The 16,377-nt window shown below is 45.6% G+C and overlaps 1 protein-coding gene and 1 long non-coding RNA gene across 2 annotated transcripts; both read right to left on the reverse strand.

Moving 5' to 3' along the window:
* Positions 1-219: 219 nt before the first annotated feature.
* Positions 220-4,781, reverse strand: LOC147364559 (uncharacterized). The gene is made up of 3 exons (XR_015134673.1): positions 4,169-4,781; positions 3,893-4,080; positions 220-2,319 (listed from the first exon to the last, which is right to left on the reverse strand). It is a non-coding gene; the product is annotated as an uncharacterized LOC147364559 (long non-coding RNA).
* Positions 4,782-12,368: 7,587 nt separating this feature from the next.
* Positions 12,369-15,043, reverse strand: LOC147364560 (C2 calcium-dependent domain-containing protein 4A). The gene is made up of 2 exons (XM_086321321.1): positions 13,778-15,043; positions 12,369-13,586 (listed from the first exon to the last, which is right to left on the reverse strand). Exons 1-2 carry the CDS (start codon positions 14,047-14,049, stop codon positions 12,452-12,454), a joined length of 1,407 nt encoding a protein of 468 aa, XP_086177447.1. The 5' UTR covers positions 14,050-15,043; the 3' UTR covers positions 12,369-12,451.
* Positions 15,044-16,377: the final 1,334 nt, after the last annotated feature.

A 16,377-nucleotide genomic window follows, 5' to 3' on the forward strand; every position in this document is an offset into this window, starting at 1 on the left:
CTGTGACCAAGGTTGGTTCTTCTCTGGGAGTCAAGAGATTGCCCAGCACTGCCCTTCTCCTCCTACTCAAAACAACCTCACTTCCAGAGGCAAAAGCATTGCCTTTTGCCATGTGGGACAGAGTCCAAGCCCTCCTTGCTGAGATTCTGGTGAGAGACCAGCTCATTTTCACGCACAAATCCCTCATTGTTGATTTTTTTTCCGTTTTGCTTTGAGGAGGGGCCCAGCCCAGGACACCCAAAGAGGTAAATGTACTTTTTCATCACACCCCTCCATAGATGAACCTCTGCCCCGCACCTAACTCAGGGGTTTTCTCCAGCAACAACATCCCTTCTCCCAGCATTGCTTTCCAGCCCCACCCAGTCTCTGAGGTCCTGATGCAGACAGCGTGGGGAGCACACAAAAGTTCCCTTCTCACACTCTGTTCTCCCAAAGGTGGGCACACACACACACATGTGATCAACACCTATGGTCCCTAGTGATCACTCCAGAGCCAGGGACTTGGCAGGATATGCAGAGTCAGCCTCAGCATCTCCACCGCAGGCTGGGAGTAGGCTGAGTGGGCCCGGAGGTACCAGAGTCAGAGGATGGAGGGATACAGCGGGACGAGGCTGGGGGCCGAAACACAAGTCCACCCTGTGCAAAGTCAGCCGGGAGAGCTGAGCTTCTAGACTTCCAGCTAAGAAGGTGGACATGAGTTCCCTGGTGGTCCAGTGGCTAAGATTCCTCACTCCCAATGAAGGGGACCTGAGTTCGATCCATGGTCAGGGAACTAGATCCCACATGCTGCAACGAAAAGTTCACATGCTGTGACTGAAAGATTCTGCAAGGGGCGACGAAGGCCGAAGCTCCTGTGTGCCACAACCAAGATCTGGTGCAGCCAAATACATAAACAAATAATTTTTTTAAAGAAGGAGGTCCCACTGTGACTCTGCGTCTGCAAACATCCTTTCATTTCAGTCCTGGTCTAAAGGAAACAACCTGACAGGTACCTGAAATAGGCTAGTAATTAACATATTTATTGATTTAATCCTCCCAAGAACTCTCCAGGGTAGGTGGTGTTACACCTTGATTTCACACTAAGGAAACACAGGGAAAAAAGTAAATCTCTGAAGGTCACATGGCTCATAAGTAGAAGAGAGATGGTTAAAATCCAAAATCTATGCTCTTAACCACTACCTTGTTTATCCTGGCTCAGAGGCCCCACTGCTCTGCAGTCACCAGGCTTGAAAATCTAGGCTTTTATTTCTGAGCCTTAGTTGTCTCTTCACACACATATTTCACAGTTCGTTGTGAGAATTAAATCTATGCATGTAGATCTATGCATGGTGCCTCACTAGTAAACACGAGCAATGTGAGTTATCAACAACATCGCCATCACTACTATTACTAAGTGCCAAATGCCCACAGATCCATGTTTCCAGGTTTGCCTGCCCCTCTCACTCTCCCTCACCTGTTGCCCTGTGATAAGGTAGGTCTCTGACACTCACAGTTACTCCCAGGCTGTCTCCACCTTAGTTTCCAAGCTACTATGTAGCTCAGTGGGCTTCCCTTGTGGCTCAGCTGGTAAAGAATCTGCCTGCAATGTGGGAGACCTGAGTTTGATCTCTGGGTTGGGAAGATCTCCTGGAGAAGGGAAAGGCTACCCACTCCAGTATTCTGGCCTGGAGAATTCCATGAACCGTATAGTCCATGGGGTCACAGTCAGACACGACTGAGCAACTTTCACTAACTCACTGACTCATGTAGCTCATTTGGTAAAGAATCTGCCTGCAATGCAGGAGACCAGGGTTCAATTCCTGGGTCAGGAAGATCTCTTGGAGAAGGAAATGGCAGCCCACCCCAGTATTCTTGCCTGAAGAATCCCATGGACAGAGGAGCCTGCCTGGCTACAATCCATGGCGTCACATGGACTGACTTAGTGGCTAAACCATCACCATGAATGTACATAGAGCTGAGGCTTAGCAAGATTAAGCACTGCGCTCAAGGATCATTCTTTCAGGTTCTAAGACAGATCTCTGTAAAATCAAGTGGGGTGTTTTAATTGTTTTTTAAATTATAAACTCAGCTTTGAAAAAAAAGATTATGAATAAAGAAAAGCATGACCACAATCGCACACTCCTAATAGCAGTAATATTCATGATATGTATTACTTGCTGAGTTTTGTCTATCTCTGCAAAGACTGACTTTTCTCCCGACTTACTGCCTCTGTGGAGCAGTGGGGAGCGTTCTTCACTGCAGCATTGAGGGAGCCCAGAAATACTCACTGTGGGATTCTACAGTGACCATGGAGTGAATCCAGAATGACTCCAATTTGACCTTGGGAGAAAAATAGCATAATCAAGCATGGATATAAAATTAAGTCAAGCAAGTGTCCCTTTAGAGACAAATCTGTCTCTTTCAGCCATTAGTTTTTAAAATATTTTAATTAATGCATTTTTGACAGTTAAAAACTGTATATATCTAAGGTGTTTAAGGTAATGTTTTGATACATGTATGCACTGTGCAGTGATTATCACAATCTCATTAACACACCCATCACCTCCCACAGTTACTTTGTGTATATTTGTGTTGAAAAACTTGAGATCTACTCTCTTAGCAAAGTTCTAGTGTGTAATACATTACTATTAACTTCAGTCACCATGCTGTACAGATGGTGTACAGGATTCCAGAATTTATTCACCTTATAACTGAAAGTTTCTATCCCATGACTAATATCTCTGAGCCATTATTTTATAGTCTAAACTACACTGTAGCCAAGCTTCTAGGTGAACTGCTTAAATTATGTAGGCATATAATCCAGTGATATTAATGTATTCTGTAAATCAAAACCAAAGTTAAAATAGGAACTTTACTTCTGTTTCTTTTTTCCTCTTTATCATTAACTAACCACATCAAGTCCAGGTTTTGGGGTGGGGGGCGCAATTTTGATTTTTGTTTTTACTTTAATTTTTTTTAAGCTGAGATTATCAGAAACAAGGACCTCCTATAATAAATTTTACAGAGTTTTCAAAATTTGTGACTGACACCCAGAACATCCTAGAATATGGGTTGTGGAAGTGAGAGGAAGAATAGGGAAGGAAGGTTAGTGGTGATAAAACTCTGGTTTGGTCTAAGGGACCTCTCACAACTGCTCAACTGCCTGAAGCTCCAAGGGACATTTCTCTATCCTGTCCTTTTTTGATTTGGTCCCCAAATGCCCAGCACAGAACCATTTCATCTGCATTCACTGCAGGCTTACCTCATGGAATACAGCTGGGCTGGGATGGGCAGGGGAGGGGTGGTGGGTGGTGGGCATTGGCAGGGACATGTAAAGATGTGTGAGAAATGGACCTTGATTCAAAGAGCTGACAATTCCACTGGGACATGTTGATATAATCAGAAAATCTGGGACTGATTCCTGGTTCCCTCACTTACTGGGCTTGCAGGAGTAATTTATTACAATTCTTAATCTGTAAAATAGGGCAACTGGCTATAACAGTAAAAGTATCTACATCTGACTTAAAGGGTTGCTGTTTGGATCAAGAGCAATAAATTCAGTGAAAACATTTTACAGACTAGAAAGTGATAGGCAGGAAATTCTTGTTATTATTCATATAAAATGTTTTCACAACACAAACAGCACCTCTCAAATTGTTGTCCCTTTGCAAGCTTCAAATTTCTAAGATTATCTTTTCAGAGACCTGTTTCCTACAAGATGTGATGCATGCCATTCAAGCGAACTGCTGCCAGGTACAGCCTTACCTGGAAAGTATTTGATATTTTGACACGGTCATCTTGACATGGGCATATTTTGACCTGGCCCACAAACAAATCTTTAAGCTTCTAGATGTTTTTGTTTTTTTTTTTTCTTTTTGAGTGACCAATCAACACATTAAATATACATACTTACCCCATTGTCAAGTCTTGCTCGATTCTGCACCTCACTCCATCACTGACTTCCTGAGTTAGAAATCAAGGAGACAAGTAGGGTCCATAATGGGGAGGAGATGAGAAATAAGGTGAGCTCAAGTTCTGGCATATCCAGTCAAAGTTCTTTTTTGATGTCGTGACAGAAAGTCCAATTCAAACCCAGTTTAACTGAAGAGAGATGAAGGGTAACACAGCTACAGCCACAGCTAGATTCAGAAGGCAAGTGATGTCGCTGGGATGCTAACTTTCCACTTACCATTCTGCTCCCCTTCACGTTGCCTTTATCCTTGCATTCAATGCACTGGCAAGAAAGCAAGCAGGAGCTCCAGGCCTGCGTCTCATCAGGTTCAAACTCAGTAGCAAATTGTCTCTTTCTCAACACAAATTGTCTGTCTGTTTCTCTCTCTTTCCTCGAGAAGGGAAAGGCTACCAGCTCCAGTATTCTGGCCTGGAGAATTCCATGGACTGTATAGTCCATGGGGTTGCAAAGAGTCAGACACAACTGAGTGACTTTCACTTCTCAACACAACTCCTGGGTTTGAATCTCACTGAACCAAACGTGAGCCTCACTGGATCACAGTTCCATCCTCAAACCAATCATTGAGGCCAAGAGTAAGAAATACTCTCATTGGCCAGGCCAGAGTCAGCCTACCCCTGAAATGATGCAGAATCACCTGAAACGTATCAACTGAGAGAACTGGTAGAGAGATGCCACTTAAGAAAATCAAGATACTGCCGCCACAAGGAGTAATTACTTATCAGTAAATACCCACTACTGATCCAAATTTTACAGGACAGAGTGCTCATTAGAAGAGAGTGGTCAGAAATCACTTGTCAGACAAGTCACAAGTACTGGGTTGGCCAAAAAGTTCATTTTTTTTTTTTTTTGATACAATGTTTAGAAAAATAGGAATGAACTTTTTGGCCAACCCAGTACAAGGCCTCATATATTTACTATGCTTTGTTGTTGTTCAGTCACTCAGTCGTGTCCAACTCTTTGTGACCCCATGGACTTCAGCACACCAGGCTTCCCTGTCCTTCACCATCTCCCAGAACTTACTCAAACATGTCCATTGAGTCAGTGATGCCATCCAACCATCTCATCCTCTGTCATCCCTTCTCCTGCTTTCAGTCTTTCCCAGCATGAGGGTCTTTTCCAGTGAGTCAGCTCTTCACATCAGGTGGCCAAAGTGTTGAAGCTTCAGCTTCAGCATCAGTCCTTCCAGTGAATATTCAGGATTGATTTCCTTTAGAATTGACTGGTTTGATCTCCTTGCAGTCCCAGAGATTCTCAAGAGTCTTCTCCAACACTGCAGCTCAAAAGCATCAATTCTTTGGTGCTCAGCCTTCTTTATGGTCCAACTCTCACATCCATACATGACTACTGGAAAAACCATAGCGTTGACTAGATGGACCTTTATTGGCAAAATAATGTCTCTGCTTTTTAACACTCTGTTTAGATTTGTCAAAGCTTTTCTTCCAAGGAGCAGGTATCTTTTAGTTTCGTGACTGCAGTCACCATCAGCAGTGATTTGGAGCCCCCAAAAAATGAAGTTTCTCACTGTTTCCATTGCTTCCCCATCTATTTGCCATGAAGTGATAGGACAAGATGCCATGATCTTCGTTTTCTGAATGTTGAGTTTTAAGCCGGTTTTTTCACTCTCCTTTTTCACTGTGATAAAGAGGCTCTTTAGTTCCTCTTTGCTCTCTGCCATAACAGTGGTGTCATCTGCATATCTGAGGTTATTGATATTTCTCCCAGCAATCTTGATTCCAGCTTGTGCTTCATCCAGCCCAGCATTTCTCATGATGTACTCTGCATATAAGTTAAATAAGCAAGATGACAATACAGAGCTTTGACTTACTCCTTTCCCAATTTGGAACCAGTCTGTTGCTCCATGTCTAATTCTAACTATTGCACCTTGACCTGCATACAGGTTTCACAGGAGGCAGGTAAGGTGGTCTGATATTCCCATCTCTTTAAGAATTTTCCACAGTTTGTTGTAATCCACACAGTCAAAGGCTTTAGTATAGTCAATGAAGCAAAAGTAGATGTTTTCCTGGAATTCTCTTGCTTTTTTCTATGATTCAATGAATGCTGGCAATTTACTAGCCTCAAAAAGGCTAACATTTACACTCTCTGCTCATTCTCTATGAATTCCTCTGTTTGTATTAGACTTCTTCGATTTCTCTGTTAAGGATCGAAGCAATTTCTTTCAGGGAATAAGTAGATTCATCTTCCTAATGAGTACTTGATCTCCTTGACAATTAAAAATCTAGAGGATTGGATTCTATGGATTCTATGCACCCTAGGGGAAAGATAATCCATTTCAGAGAAAAAGATATCAATATAGATATTTATGTTTTCATCTTAAAAGCAGGAAATCAAGTTTTACCAACAGAACTATTGGCACTGTCACTGGTGCCCGTCGTTGGTCCAGACGTCAGAGGTTCTCAGGAAAGATCGGAGGTGAACTTCCCTGATGGTCCAGTGGTTAAGACTCAGACTTCCAACGCAGGGGGTGGGGGTTCAATCCTTGGTTTGGGAACTATGATCCCACACGCTGTGGGACATGGCCAAAAAAAAAAAAAAAGTAGAGCAGGTGTTCTGTACACAGAGGGGTGAGCAGGGCCCTCTTGCTTTCAGCATATTATGCCCTTACAATGGCTTTGTCTGTACACAGAGGGGTGAGCAGGGCCTTCTTGCTTTCAGCATATTATGCCCTTACAATGGCTTTGAGGGGCAAAATGGCACATGTACACAACTTATTCGGAAATCTTTCAGGAAAAGAAAGACAGATGGGTACCAAGAGTAGATTGTAAATAAACAATGGTCATGATAAAAATGTGGAAAATGTTATCACATGGAGAATTTGGGTGGGTGAAAGGTATATGGGAATTTTTAGTGCCGTTTTTGCAACTGTTCTGTAAATCTGAAAGTATTTCAAAATAAAAATTAAAAGCTTGATGATGGTGAAGAGGCAATGCAGAGCAGCCTAAGCAGAGGAAAGAGGGTGGCTCCTGCCACAGTGACCAGGAGGAGGAAGAGAGAAGGATCCTGAGCATTGTGAGGGCAGTTCTGACAAACGAGGCACTGTTGCCTGACAGACTGGAGAAGGCGATGGCACCCCACTCCAGTACTCTTGCCTGGAAAATCCCATGGATGGAGGAGCCTGGTGGGCTGCCATCCACGGGGTCAAGAAAAGTCCGACACGACTGAGCGACTTCACTTTCACTTTTCACTTTCATGCATTGGAGGAGGAAATGGCAACCCACTCCAGTGTTCTTGCCTGGAGAATCCCAGGGACAGGGGAGCCTGGTGGGCTGCCATCTATGGGTCGCACAGAGTCGGACATGACTGAAGTGACTTAGCAGCAGTAGCAGCAGCCTGACAGGTGAAGACAGGAGACACTGCTTCTTTTTTAAAAAGTGTTAGCAATCTGCAAAATAAATCCTATTCTTTTTACCAAGTAAAATAAAGTTTGGATTTTCTATATCAGGACAAACAGTGTCTGATCACCGGGGATATTTATCAAGCACTTGCTGTTCGCAAACGATGAAACCTCCTCGTGGTAATGGCTGGATTTTAGGACACACCAGCGGAGCTGTTGTTCCTCTCTTGGGAACACGGCAGATGGAGTCTGAAGGGCACAACCAGTGGAATGGAAAGATTCAATTCTCTGTGTTTATGTCACTTAGTGCAGCCACCCAGACAGGTTCCCAGCAGCCTGCCCTTTGTACAGACTTAAGACTAGAACCACAGGTGAACATGAAACCATTCAGCAAAATTATACTCGTCAGTAAGCGCTGAAGAAGGGTGTTCACAATATATTCAAAAACAGAAGGGCCCCTCCCTCTGTTAATGCAAAACTTCCTGGGATGAAATGGAATTCTCTATTTTAACCCTGGCCACCTTCACACAGTAGATCCAGGGGACGAGGGTTCGATCCCTGGGTCAGGAAGATCCCCTAGAGGAGGAAATGGTAACCCACTCCAGTATTCTTGCCTGGAAAATGCCATGGACAGAGGAGCCTGGCAGGCTACAGTCCATGGGGTCACAAAAGAGCTGGACACGACTGAGCAACTGAGCACACACACATGTCTTCACACTCAGTATTTTAGAAAAGACAAAAACCTCAATTCAAAGAAGTTAAACATGTGCCCCAAGATCAAACAATTAGTTGGCAGCAGAGCCAAGATTTGAAGCGAAGTCTTTCCAGCATCAGGCTTTTGGCTTATTTTAATACTCCACATCATTTCCCGTCTTATTTCCTAATAGGAAGAAGCATGGGCCTCAGTAGACACTGACCTCATACTCAGCGATGGATTCAATTTGTGCCAATAAAACACGTGGAGAAGTTCACTGGGGTTTTCCAGGGAAATTCATTCTTAGTCTTATGGAAATGTTTGTAGAAACAAGGCCTTCTCGCTAGCCTGGTCTCTGATGAGAAATCAGAGGGTAGTCCCAGCATCCTCAGACTACAACTGTGAGCTGCCCCAGGATGGAATGATGCATGGATGGCAGAATGGAGCTGTGGAACAAGAGCTGCACCAGGAATGTGTGTTCTTTACCCTGTTTCTACCCACTGGTGTTCTGGACCCTCTCTTGCTTTTATAAGACTGTACTTCCATAATTATTGCCGGTTTTCTTTCTCTTCATTATCAATACCTCCCTCCATCCTGGGAATTCCAAACATGTGCTGGATTCTTTCAGATTAAAACAAAATGTGGGACTTCCCTGGTGGTCCAGTGGTTAAGACTTCATCTTCCAATGCAGGGGATGCAGGTTCAACTCCTGGTCAGGGAGCTAAGATCCCACATGCCTTCAGGCCAAAAAACCAAAACATATAAGACAGAAGCAATATTGTAACAAATTCAATAAAGACTTTAAAAATGGTCCACATGAAAAAAATCTTTTAAAAAGTTTTTTTAAGCAATGATTATCCTTTGACTCTGTATTCTCTTCCTGCTACAGCTCTTTTTCTCTCCTTTCCTCATCCAAAACTTTGTCTGTGCACTCTCTCCTTCCACTCATGTTTTAATCCATTCTAGTTTGGTTCCAAATGTCACTATTTTACTAGACTTGCTCCTGTCAAGTTCGCCACTGATCTTCATCTTCCCAATGTCAATAGGCATTTCTCTGTTTTCATTTATCTAGACTTTCCAGCAGGATGTAAATGAGTTGAATACCCTCTTCTTATTGGAATACATTCCTATCTTGCCTTCCAGGACTCTGTGCTACCCTGGCCTCTCCCCTACCTCATTGGCTGCTGCTTCTCTGTCCCCTACACTGACATTTCCTCCTCTACATTTCCAAATGTTGGACTGTCTCAGTACTTGGTCCTAGGTCCTCTCAGTTCAGTTCAGTTCAGTTGCTCAGTCGCGTCCGACTCTTTGAGACCCCATGAATCACAGCGCACCAGGCCTCCCTGTCCATCACCAACTCCAGGAGTCCACCCAAACCCATGTGCATCGAGTCAGTGATGCCATCCAGCCATCTCATCCTCTGTCGTCCCCTTCTCTTCCTGCCCCCAATCCCTCCCAGCATCAGAGTCTTTTCCAGTGAGTCAACTCTTCCCATGAGGTAGCCAAAGTATTGGAGTTTCAGCTTCAACATCAGTCCCTCCAATGAACACCCAGGACTGATCTTTAGGATGGACTGGTTGGATCTCCTTGCAGTCCAAGGGACTCTCAAGAGTCTTCTCCAACACCACAGTTCAAAAGCATCAATTTTTTGGCACTCAGCTTTTTTCACCGTCCAATTCTCACATCCATACATGACTACTGGAAAAACCATAGCCTTGACTAGATGGACCTTTGTTGGCAAAGTAATGTCTCTGCTTTTAAATATGCTATCCAGGTTGGTCATAAGTTTCCTTTCAAGGAGTAAGCACTCTCCTCTATTTATTTAATCTCTTCCTCTATTCATTCAACACTCAATCAATACTTGTTGAATATCTACTATATGTCAGACTCTTTTCTAGGCACTGGAAATAGAGCACTGAATAAATAAACAAATCTGTCTTTATAAAGCATGCATTCTAGTTGAAAAGAAAATAAACAAAAATTAATAAGTCTATAATATAATGTAAAGTAGTGCTAAGTGCTATGGAAAAGAATAAAGCAGTGCCAGCGACAATGATGCTTTTTAAAAATACGATGGCCAATGGAGGATGCTCTAAGGAGGTGACATTTACATCTAAGAAAAGTGGAGGGTGTGTGAGAGAGAAGTTAAAGCTGATTCCAGGTTTCTGGTCTGAGTAAAAGAAAGAAGGATCGTGCCATTTAGTGAAATAAGGAAAACCAGGGGAGGAAGAGATTTGGGAGGAGAAAATCGAGAATTCTGATTTGGAGGTATTGATGAGTCATATGTCCATATTAAGCGGTTATTTGGATAGGTCAGATTTCTCTTGTGGATGATTCCTTCCTCAGATCTTATGGAGACTTTTCTGACCACTCTGTCCCAGAGAACATCCCACTTGCCACCTCCCCAACCCACAGGATCTCTATCACCCTCCATAATTTATTGTCTTTATGATAGTCACCGCAACTATAACAACAAAATTTGGCTTTCGTTTGGTACCCTTACAAAAATTAACTCTTGGGGGAACAGGAACTTTATCTTGTTTATAGCTTTGTCCCCTGACCTTGGTACCATTCTTATTCAGAGTAAGAACTCAACATCTAATTGTTGAAGGAAAAAACAAAGGGTAGGTCAGTCCTCTGCAGAAGTCAGGACACCTTGGCTCTTGTCTGAGCCCAGCTAGTCACTGGCTTTGGACCTGTCACTTCTGCGGTACATTATCAGTTTCAGAAGTCATTTGATTAGCTGATTTCTAACGGCTAATTTGTCAACTTTGAAATTATGCTTAAAATCCAGGATTTTTATCTATTTATTCTAACCAAATTGGTACCTAGAACTTCATTTTGCTAATAACAATGTTGAAGTGCATTTTGATGAAGCATGAGTGCAAACTACTGTTTCTGGGGAAATTCACCACGGGGATGCTGAACAGTTCTATAACCCCACCTGGGCTGCCCTAAATCCTCAGTCTCAGGTGGCCATTCATTCTGCTAGCTTCCACTCCAGGATGGAGGAGAAACAATTAGAAAGAAAGGAGAATAAATGAAGGAGTTCATTTTATGGAACATCATTGAGCACCTGTTCACTAGTACAGTTCAAGTCTTTTCAGGGATGCTAGCATATTTCAGGTGTATTTAAGGGTTATTTGGATGTTAAGGCATATCGTCACACAACCTGGTGAGGTAGGTAACTCCTCCTTTCACTGATTTCCAGGAGGTGAACTGATTTGTCATAGTACAGACAAGTGACAAGCACCAGATAAAAGACTGAAATCTAGACCACTCTCTAACCTCCTCTTGCTCTCCATCACACCATAGATACCTATAGTCAAGGGCATACCTTCTTGGGTATAATCAGTTTCCAGTGGACTCAGGTCTATTTGTTGAATAAACAAATGAAAATAAATTGGATTAAGAAACCCTCTCTTAGAACCTTGTTTTCAAAAAACTAGCAGTTTACATTTCAACTTGTCTGGGAAATCCAATAGGATTAATTACTATGTACAGGGCTTTCCCAGTGGCTCAACAGTAAAGAATCTGTTTGCAAGAGACACTTGATCCCTGGGCTGGCAAGATCCCCTAGAGTAGGAAATGGCAACCCATTCCAGTATTCTTTCCTGGAAAATTCTATGGACAGAGGAACCTGGTGGGCAACAGTCCATGGGGTCTCAAAGAGTCAGACAGGACTGAAATGACAGAGCACCTTACATATAGTTAGGCAGAAATAAAGCCACAAAGCAAAATATCACCTTGTTTACAGAGACAAGAATGAATTCCCTTCTGAAATAGCTTGTATTTCCCAGGGCTCCTTCTGGAGAAGGCAGAAGGGGAGGCCAGGAGTATCTACTGCCCACATACCATCCACTGGAAGTTCCTTTGCTTCCTCTCTTTGCTTTTTCCTCAGCCATTATTAACGACTCCACTTTCAAAAAGATCCTGTTCTTTCTTCATGGAAAAGGAATTCTTTTCTCACCAAGGTATTCATGTGACAGAAGGTTCCCACCCTGAGGTGTGTGTGCACGAATGAGAACATGAACCCGCACCACACCAAACATGGAAAGCTGCCTATGTCCATCCTGGCCTTGGGCATGATGCTGAAGGAATACCATTTTTTAAAAAACCCGTAAGTCGTTTGGTATTGCTATATTAATAAATTAGGAATGACAAAACAACGCAGATGAAGTGTCGTTGTTTTTCCTTTCGTCCAGCCACAAGCCAATCTCTTATGTTAAAAAAAAAAAAAAAAAAAAAGGCCTGGAAAAAAGGATTGAGTGTTTTGAATAGAGGAGGGAGTCATAATTTTATCCTTCCCTACCAATAAACGATGGCAAATCCGGACATTGAATTAAAACGGCAACAAAGCAAGAACATGATTAGAAAAATAAATAAATAACATTTATTTTGTACAATATCAGTGGCTATCAGTGTCCGAGAGGCCCCGCGGCAGAGCGCGCCCTCAGAGGAGCAGGAGGGGGCCCAGCAGCAGTTCGCCCTGGCCCAGCAGGCGGCCCCGCTGCAGCCCGCGGCCCCGGTTCTCGGCCTTGACGCGCACGGCCAGGCGGCGCACCTCGTCCTCCGAGAGCCCGTCCAAGCACAAGTCCTGCTCCAAGACGGCCCTGCGGCTGCGCCGGACTACGGCGCCCCGCGGCTTCAGGACGAAGCTGATCCGGCAGCCGACTGGGGCGCGGGGCTCGGCGGCCCCTCCGGCCGGGCCCTCAGCACGGAGCAACCGGACACGGAGGCGCCCGCTGGCCCGATTGTATTCGGCGGCCAGACGCAGGGCGCCCCCGGCGCGGCCCAGAGTTACGGTGCCCTCGGCTTCCAGGCGCTCGGGACGCGGGTCGCGATGCGGCGAAAGGGATGTGACTGGGGCCTGCGTTGGGGACCCGGGGCTGGCACGGCTTTCGTCCTCGTCCTCATCTTCCCCGTCCCCGCTGGAGACGGAGCGGGCGCGGGCCAGGCCTTGGCTCCTCCCGGCCCGCAACGCTCGGCGCAGCAGCCCTTCTGGGGCGCGTAGGAGGCGGCGGCAGCGGGGCGGCGGGGCGAGCGTGTCTAGGGACGGGCTGGGGCCACCGCGGGCTGCGGGGGTCGCAATGGGGGATCTCGCCCCGGGAGCGAGGGGGGCGTCTCCGCCGCCACCCCCGTAGGTGTGGGCCCGGGGACGGGGCGCGGGCGGGAGCGCGGCGGAGCTCGGGCTCCCGAGGAAGAGTGACTCCTTGCGGCGGGTGTGCGGGCTCTCAAGCAGCGCGCAGAAGCCGTAGGCAGTGAGCGCCCGGGGCAGGTGCGGCAGCGAGAGTGCGGCCTGCGAGCGCGGGTCCCAGTCCGTACGCCCGGCGCCGTCGTCGGCTCCTCGAAGCCAAAGGTCTGGCTCAGCAGCGCACCTCCGGGGCAGCGCGGCGGCCGGTGGGGAGGACTCGGGGGCATAGGGGGTGGGCAGCCGCGGCGGGATGAAGAACTCGGGGATGCGGTTCGGGGTGAGCACATTGGAGAAGGCAGGCTCCAGAGGCGCGCTGCTCGCCGCCGAGGCGCGCAGTTTCCCGAGGAGCCGCATCCTCAGAGGCTGGGGCTGGGAGTGGCGGGAAGAAGCGCTCCTGCGGGAGGAGAGAAGCGAATGAGTTTGGGCTCCTCGGGCCTCTCGAGAGTGGCTGAACACCCATCCAGAGCCCTCGGGGTATCAGCGCGCCAACGATCCCCTGCCAGTCCCGGCGAGCTCGCTCGCGCCCACAAAGCCACCCGCCTTCCATTCATTGGTACTAATTAAACAAAGATGTAGAAATCAGACCTTTGCCTCTTTTTCAATCCCTCTGGTTCGTAAGTTTCAAGTTGCCTTCTAGTGCCTGCTGACGCTCCAGTTTCAGCACTGTAGCCGGGACAGGGGCGCTCCCCCTTATATTGCAGCCTGAGTCCCGCCCAGCTGGCCAGGAATCCAACCCTTGGAGGCGCCGGCCGGCTCGCCCTTCCGGCGGCCCCTTCTCGCCAGAGCTGCTGGGGCTCCCGTGGGAGCGAAGCTGTGGCGAAGGCCAGCCCCCTTCTGCTCAGCCCTGGGGCCTGCATCCGCTCTGCATGCAGGGAACCGCTCACATGGGCCTGCGAAAGTTTGCCGGTAGAGGGAGAACGCCTGGGTCGGCCTGCCAGGAAGAATTGGCGGCTGAAAATGCCGGCGGCTTCTCGGAAAAGGTGAAGGATAAGGAAGCAAGAAGTTCTTTTTAGCTGGGAGCTAAATCCTGTCCCCCTCTCCTCACCCCCAACCCCACATGTGAACAACACACACTAGTAGCTTCTGTTTTACTGCCCCCATGAACCTGCAGTCTGTAGACCAGTATAGTTCCCATGGTACTCGTGTACTTATTTATGCGTCTGTCTCCCTCTGCTAAACCTTGGCCTTCTTAAAGAGTATCATTGACTGCCTCAGTCAATGCCATATATGTTGGTGGAGTGGGTGAATTAAAGTATGCAAAAATCTCTGAATGTCTACCGGCTCTATCAACTTAAATATTTATTTGTTTGTCTTGGTTTCGGCATGTGGGATCTAGTTCCCTGATCAGGGTTGGAACCTCGGGTCGCAAGCACTGGGAATGCAATCTTAGCCACTGGATCACTAGGAAAGTCCCTGCCTATCATCTTGATTGTCACAAATAATGGGGTTTTGGCTCATGCCCTAAACATGACATGATAATTCAAAGCTGCCCTTTTCTCTCTACTCAAGCACCTAACAAAAAAATCCACGTTGCCTCTCGACCTATACCTCCCTCCCAACCTTCATTTTCTAAGATGAGAAAACTGGAAGTCCAGTGGGACTTGATGAAATCCTGTAAAGGGTTCAACAGAACTAATTAATGGCAGAAGCTGGAACTAGCAATTTCCTGTCGGTTTGCTTTTGCACGTGACACTTCCTGTAATCTGAAATGCCCTTCTCTGCCTTTTTTTTTTTTTCCCTCTATAAAGAACTCCTTTTGTTTTACTTCAGCCAGACATCCACCTGTTCAGAATCCTTTACTCGCCTCCTTCACTACAGTTCTCCATGTCTCCTTATTCCCTTCTTGTGCATTCTAGGCACCACCACTGCTGCATTCAGCAGGCTGCTGTGCAATTTTTGGTTGACAAGTTTGTCTTCCCTACTAAACTAGGAATTTCTTGAGGGCAAGGACTGTGGTAAGATGACCAGAGAGGAATCTGCGGGACCTACTATCAGTATATGTAAAATAAAGAAAAGGGCTACTGTCTAGAACCTGGGTCAGCCTCCATCCCAAAGCAGACCTCTCTAAGGGACAAGCCTGGCTGTCTTATTCATCTCCTCCACTTTCAGTGCCTGGACATACAATGCCGGGGAAATAAAAAGTGCTCAGTCAATATTTGATGAATTATATTGTGTTGTATTTAGCCTGATCCGGTCTTATGACTGTCATGTGCTTTTAACCACATCTCTCTCTGCTTTGTTCAATTTCTTTCTCACAACAAACCAATGCAGTGGACATTGCTTCTGTTTACGATAAAAGAAACTGAGGCTATCAGTCAAATTATGAATCACAGCTCAGGTATTGTAAATTCTAGCGTTTTGCTAATTTCTTCCTTCTCTTTCCTTTCTCCTTCCATTCATCCACTCAGTTCAGTTTCATTCACTGAGTTCACTATGTGTCAGAGATTGTGTGCATGTTTTGTATTGCACTTAACATCCAGAACGTTCATTCTTAAAGCAACTTGGTCTCCTAAGTATTTTCCATTATCTTTGCTTTGGATTAAGTACCATTATTTCCAAATTTTTAAAGGTAAGGAAAGTGAATGTTTTCCATAAGTGAATAGTTAATATTTTCTTTTAAAAGTGATCACTGTTGTTCTGTTTTTTGAGAGGGCAAGTGTGAATCAATATGCAGCCAGGGAGTAGTAACCATACCTGCTGAAGTCAAACTTGCAAGCAGAAGAATTCCCAGAGGTCTCTGACTGGATCATTTCCTACTGATTCTTCAGGCCAGTCTGCAAATTCTTGGGTGAATGGCCTTCTCTAAGCATAGCACACTTGCATGATATGCCCAGGAGCCAGCTCACTTCCAATGAGACCTCAGTGAAAATGGCTTTTCCTCTCCTGAAGGTCTTTGTGACATGAACGCACAGAACTTCTGTCATCGAGTAAATCCACTAAAAGCAGGACATGAGATTTGAGAAATTATGCTACCAGTATAGCCATGTTCATGGAAAAACATAAGCACACCTATAAACACAATCTCTATACAGAGGGTTTTCTAAAACAATTAGTTTTCCATAGATTAATATTCTACAGAAGAGAACTAAGATACAGGACAATTAAATTACTTACACTGGGATACACTTCAGTTATTCATTCATCTAAACCAATAGCTATAGGCTGAGTCCAGAGTTAGAGGCCTG

This window comes from Bos grunniens, chromosome 10 (assembly GCF_055505025.1).
Source record: "Bos grunniens cultivar Pamir isolate PY7600 chromosome 10, Bosgru_T2T1.0, whole genome shotgun sequence".
NCBI lineage: Eukaryota > Metazoa > Chordata > Mammalia > Artiodactyla > Bovidae > Bos > Bos grunniens.